The 6,000-nt window shown below is 50.0% G+C and overlaps 1 protein-coding gene across 1 annotated transcript; it reads right to left on the bottom strand.

The window, feature by feature from the left end:
* Positions 1-2,564: 2,564 nt before the first annotated feature.
* BDW70DRAFT_170428 (uncharacterized protein) lies at positions 2,565-5,891 on the bottom strand (the record flags this gene model as incomplete). The annotated part of the gene is made up of 4 exons (XM_073742928.1): positions 2,565-3,866; positions 3,919-4,341; positions 4,404-5,374; positions 5,555-5,891. The coding sequence occupies 4 exons, from the start codon at positions 5,889-5,891 to the stop codon at positions 2,565-2,567; spliced, it is 3,033 nt and encodes a 1,010-aa protein (XP_073593170.1).
* Between the last annotated feature and the right edge of the window lie 109 nt (positions 5,892-6,000).

Here is a 6,000-nt window from a genome sequence, read left to right as displayed (position 1 = left end):
AGGCGCGCCTGGCAAAGGAGGCAGATCGTCAGCTACAAAATGACTTCAAGAAGGCAAAGAAGACCCCAAAGAAGTCATCTAAAGCTTCACACCAGCAAAATCCTATAGAAGCCAGGCCAATAACTCCTACAGAGGTTTTACACGCCCCTCCAACAATAAGCCGTCGAGGCCGCGAGATCCGGCTACCCCAGCGCTTCAGGACCGATTAAAAACTCTATATAGACCCCTAATAGTGACTATATCAAAACACCAAAAGATCATTCGAGAATAATAATTGTATGTGGTTGAATTGCTTCATGCTTAATATCATGGTTGGTGGTGAAATCGGGCGGCAGGTGATACCGGGCGTCAGGTGATCACCCACTGTATCAGTCAGCAATCATGTGACTTAGTACGTGATATACGACTAAAAGGAACGAAGCTTGATTTCCTGCCAACACTCCAGCCTCCAGCAGCTCTCCAGTCCTGACTTTTTTGCAGCTCTGAACAAACTCTATCGGTGCTAGCAGCTTCCCAGGTCGAAGTCTTGGCGAGCGCTCTGCCTCATCACGGCATCCTTCGGCCAGCCCTGTCACGTTAACAATAGGTTTCAGGCATCCGTTGCTCATAGACATTCACTGAACTCATGTGCTAGCGTAATATAATATTGTTGTTTGTAGTAACTTGTCGTTAAGACTAGTCGCTTAAATAGATAGCGTACCGAACCTTCCGTCCTTTCTCTCCGGCCACTCAATTTCACTTCCGCAGGGGAGCAAACGCAAGCCCTATATTCCGACTTAGCAACACTGCTACCCGACAGCTCAGCGAGTTGAATCCACTACTTATCACACTCCCTCGTCAATTCCTCCCCATAAGACACAGCCTGCTCTTATTCATTGACTCGATTGTCGTTTTGGGGGTGGAGTGACCATTGCAGCAGCTGCTGCTGTCGGTGTATTCGCTGCCTCTGCCATTGTTGGTATTGGCACTGATCGACAACTTCCGGCGGACTCTGATGCTGGGTCTGCTCGTGATGCGCATTTGCTTTTGTGGACGTTCCCAGCGAAGCTATCGAGTGGGTTAATACTGAGGCACTTTTTCGTTTTAGGCGTTTGATGGAGGGGTCTCCCGCTGATCAATGGCGGAATTAGGTTCGAGGTTGTGAGGAGGTAGCGAAGTAGCAGGTTGAGAAGAATAGCTTTGTTAAAAGCATGTAAAAGCCATATGAGAAGATGAATATACGGGCGACAGATGATTTGCTGAATTCGAGAAAGCCGGCCAAACGGGACCGAAATAATCCTGTAGCTAGACAAAGGCCGCTTATACGTGGTATACCCGACGTCAGACCTAACTTCCGCTCAGCTCAGCTCGGTTGTTGTGCTTATTGCGAAAGCCAGTGAACCAGACCTCAAGAAGCAAATCACACCAAGTTGTCCATCATCAGGCTAAACTTGGTGGTAGCGTGACATGCCCCATCTAATTTGACGTCAACTTGCCGTATCCATGTGCAGAGAGCCCTAAGTGCCCATCCGGATGCTAACGGTGTTGGAGCCTCCGGCTGAAGCTGAAGTTATTTCACATTCTCCTTTCCAATCCTAGCTCTGCATGTAGCCGTAAAGGCGACAGTATCGGTGAGTATTGTCCTGAAATCGATAGTGTCAACCATTCCGGACCCATACAATATTTCGAATACTCTACACGATTGATATGCCAGGTGGATGAACGATACCGCCTGCACAAGTCACCAATGATGCAGTCGTTCAATTTAACTCGTCGAATGCTGCATATGAGTTGAGCTTATTCGCACCGCACTGGCATTGAGGCGGAGATAGTTTCCGGCGGGGGAAAGAAAGGCGAATCTGTTCTGTGTCGCTGGACAGGCAGGCGTTGAGTAAGTAAGTCCTAATTGCTTAACCCAGCTTCGAAAGGTTTATTGCGTTATAGGGGGAGGTTCCGTATGCAAAGATGATCATCGTCGTGCAGAATTGACATCATCCGCTCAAGCCACTTTCTTTAGCCCTAACTTGTCTGTCTCCGCAAGGGTATGCCTACCTTTTCACTCGAAACCAGAATACCCGTCGTCGAAGACAACATGTTAGAAAAAAGACTCGGCTCTTGAAGTAATTCTCTATTTCTCTCTATTTCTTTTCTTTCCTCCCTTCTTTCTTTCTCTTTTCTAATACATCTATAGCCTCGAAGGTGTGAGGTCCAGTCTTCGCGTACAGAACAATAATAGCCAGCCCACCGAACATGTAGAACAAAACCAGGAGAAGACAAGAATAAGTACCGATAATCTGAGCTGGCAGAACTCCAAACCGAGGCCGAAGCCGATCCGAGCACCTTGCTGAAATACACTGACAAAATGTTGTGAGGGGAAAGAGGTGATGTTTGGAAAAGAGAAACATGAAGCCATAACGATGATTATGAGATAGTAGAACACTGCGAGGCTTGTATAACGAACGCATTGACTAGGGCAATAAATGCGAAAGAACAGAGGACGCGTCATGAAAGGCGATCAGACATTGATGCGTTGAGGAGCTTTTTTTCCTAGATGAAGCTGAAAATCAGTTTTGACGGTCAAAGCATTAGAAACCGCTCATTTCGACGTCGCCAGAGCCGCCATCATTTTGTTCTTTATTGTGTTGCTGAGCATTTCGGGTGGTGAAAGTCGGGTAAGCAGGAACAGGGCCTGGTGACTCTGTATGTGTCTTAGGTGTCTTAGGGTCTGAGATATGCCACTCATTTTGCGCCTCTTCGGGAGGACGATAGATGGAACTATTCGGCACCGGAATAACAGGATATCCAAAGAGGTTCTCAGGGGCCGCTTCTACTCGGGCAATTGCGTAATAGCCGAATGCGTCGGTGTCTTTGGCGGGCGGGTCGGGATATGGGCTGTCCCATGAGGCCTGCGCCGTGGAGGATGGAATTCTTGAAGTTGAGGCTGCGAGGGGTTTGCTTGAAGCAGCCCCAGCGGCTTGTTGTAAGACTTGATACTTATATCCGGCGACGGTGTTGGGATCAGGTTGGATGGCTTGAACAGTGCGCTCGTTTGTGCCTTCATTTTCATTCGTAGCGGCTCTTCTCTCTTGCTTTCCGCAGCCGAGCATCTTGGTTCGGTCTCTTATCTCCCGACCATCTTGGGCCGGTGCTTGTCTTCTAGTGTTGCCCAAGGCTTGAACGCTCTCATAGGTGGTTGTTTGAAGGCTTGATCTGCATCGGGTGTTGGTTTGGAACCGACCAGGAAGGAGAGAGTTATAGAACTGCATCCTCTCGAGGATTGGGTCGATCGGGATGCTGGAGTGGGGCGGCATCGGGTTGTTCGCCTGAGCCAAGATTGAGTCCCTGGTTTCTTGGTTGGTCGTGGCCTGGACCTGGCTAATCGAGTCTGCCATTTCAGTGTCATTTTCATGCTGGACTGCTACCTCCGTCTGGCTTTGCGAAGGCTGTTGATATTGTATCTGTTGCTGTAGTGTGTACTGTAACTGTTGATGTGTTTGTTGCTGTGCTTTTTGTGGTGGATGTTCTGTTTGTTGCTCGAGTTCATTTTGTAGTTGCTCTTGAACCTGTTGTTCTAGCTGTTCATCAGGCCGTGCCTCTGCCATCGATGCTGTAGCCCGCGACTGTGTTCGGGACCTTCCCCGAGTGCTTCGTTTTGATTCCTTCATGTGCCTGGTTCGCTGGTGATAGTCAGCCATCATTTGTTTCTGTCGGGCCTTCTGCCATTCTATGCTGTAGACCCTCTTTTCGCGCGTTCCAGGCAGTTCCTCGTTTCCAGTCCCCTGGCGCCTCTCCTGTTGCCGCATATTATATCTGACCCTCTTCTCTTCCACTTCAGCCTTTGTTGCCAGGCGTCTTTGACGTTCTTCCGGCGTTTCGCCGGTGGGTTCCTGGTAACAAGGTTAGTGGTGTAGAATTCCCCTCGAGTGTTGAAGGACGTACCTCATCTCCTTCAGGAAAGGGATCGGGTAGAGGCCATGGCCAGTCTATTTCATGCAAATTGTACTTTTCGTAAATCCTGTCTGGCACCTGATATGCCCTATCGAAGGGAAGGCATGGCACAGCTTTCGGTTGCTCAGGATCCGGTCGTTCGAGACTCCTTCCCCTGAGGTAAACTAGCTCTCCAGTCCTGGGCGGAGGCGGCAGGGGTACGTCTTCCCAGTCGCAGAAGAGCTTATGAGGGTCGTCAGTCCGCTTCTTGATGATGTTGAAATTGATGTCATATCCATGGTTAATCCACCGCTGTCCAGTAAACTGTCTTCTGGTGAAAGGATGTTTTCTCTCTGTCATGGTGCATGGCTGAAAAGCCTTGACGCAATTTATGCACGCATTGATTTGGTCGGTTCTGCATGCTCTACCCATAAACTAAAGCAAGGGTATATTAGAGGATAGCCGAACATATGGAATACAGTGAGGAACCGACTTACAAAACACCGATCGCACGTAGGCACTCCCATATCCATTAGGCCTGGCTTGTTGCTGAATGCTGAAGCTTCAGCGCTGGCACGCATCAGCTCGCTGTAGTCTAGTTCGCATGACACATTCTCGGCCTGAATTTTGTAATGGTTCGCGAAATGCCACCACCAGGCATCGCGGTAGCCTCTCCCTTTACCCCTCTCACCCTTCATCGAATTCCGGCGCCAGAGGGCTGATTCTATCTTTTGGAGGTATCTGCGATCGCTCGGAACTGGTATCCAGTGAAGAAATGCGGTCGTCTTTGTGCCCACTCCGTATCCCGTATTGGCCTTGAGTTCATCCTTGGCTTTCTTCTGGGCTTCTTTTCGAAGTCTCGCTCGGTCTTTCCAAGTGGTCTTCCTCCGGCGACAGTAGGTCGCGGGCGTTACTGTGGTATCAGAAGCAGCGCCTGGCTGAATATCAGTGGCCTCAGAAACCGCGCTCGGTTGGATAAAAGTGGGATCAGTTGACTGGGATTCAGAATTAGGTACGTATTGGCTGCCTTCAGTCGTCTCGCTTGTAGTAGCATTACTAGTCTCAGTTCCGCATTCTGTCGAAATGAGGGTTGAGGATCTGGTAAATGAAGGCGCGTAGGATGATGCCGTGGGGACACCTCGCCCGTAGAACTGTGGGAATAGGTTGGCTATCTGTGAAGTTGCTGCAGAGATGTCGAAGCGATCCTGCACAATCTGCTGGCTTGTCATTGCCGCAGTCGTCTGGCCAGCTAGGACTTGAGACCGGTTCTCGTCGTGATGTGCAGGATATACCGAGAGATTGCCCTTGTCCTTTCGTTTTTGATCCCCTCTCGATGTCGAATGCTTTATGTCACTTGGCGCCGGCTTCTCGGTGGACACCGTCCGGATACTTTCCCCATGATTATGAGTCGTAGATCTGACGGCCTGCAAAGAAGTGGACGGCGCTGTCTGCCTTGGCTCTGGCTCGGCTGTTCGTGCGGTCGGTTGACGTTTGGAGAGGTGTGCCTGTCTGCTGGGCCTTGCCTCAGAAAGTGCCACAGGAGTCGATCTCGTGGTGCTTCTGGTGACTGGGGGCTTGTACGTGGAATATTCTTTCTTTTTCTGTTCAAAGTCTTGTATCCCCTGGATAAGAAGATCAGCAATTGTACCATAAGACAGTGAGCCCTTAGACCTGCTAATGGGACCTGAGGAAGGAGGAGCGGTCCGTCTTCTGCTTGCCTTTGATCTTTGGCCTGGTTGTCGACGCTTCGGAGGAGTCGCCTGTCTACTTGACCCAACCTCGGACTCTTGAGCTTGACGCTTCCTAGTCTGGGATCTCGTCTCCCTGATTGGAGTCTGGAAAGACCCCTTCTCTTCGCGTTCAGCCGCATTGTCTGTTTCACGCTGACGCTTTCTCGAAGGCTCTGGTTTTTGCGCGGCAGCTTGAGCATCGGCCGCAGCCCGCTCACGCTTGGCCTTTTGCACCATGGACTTTGTTATAGGCATTGACTTCTATCCACTAGGGACTGAAAGACAATATTGTGAGATGGGGTATGAGATGTTAGGGCGAAAAACAACAAAGCCGAGCTGTAAAGCTGTGACTGTTAGGCCAATC

The sequence above is a fragment of the Aspergillus foveolatus genome (genome assembly GCF_047715535.1).
Source record: "Aspergillus foveolatus strain CBS 279.81 unplaced genomic scaffold BDW70scaffold_54, whole genome shotgun sequence".
In the NCBI taxonomy this organism is placed as follows: Eukaryota; Fungi; Ascomycota; class Eurotiomycetes; order Eurotiales; family Aspergillaceae; genus Aspergillus; species Aspergillus foveolatus.
The sequence above is the reverse complement of the archived record's forward strand: the minus strand, read 5'-3'. Positions and strand labels throughout refer to the sequence as shown.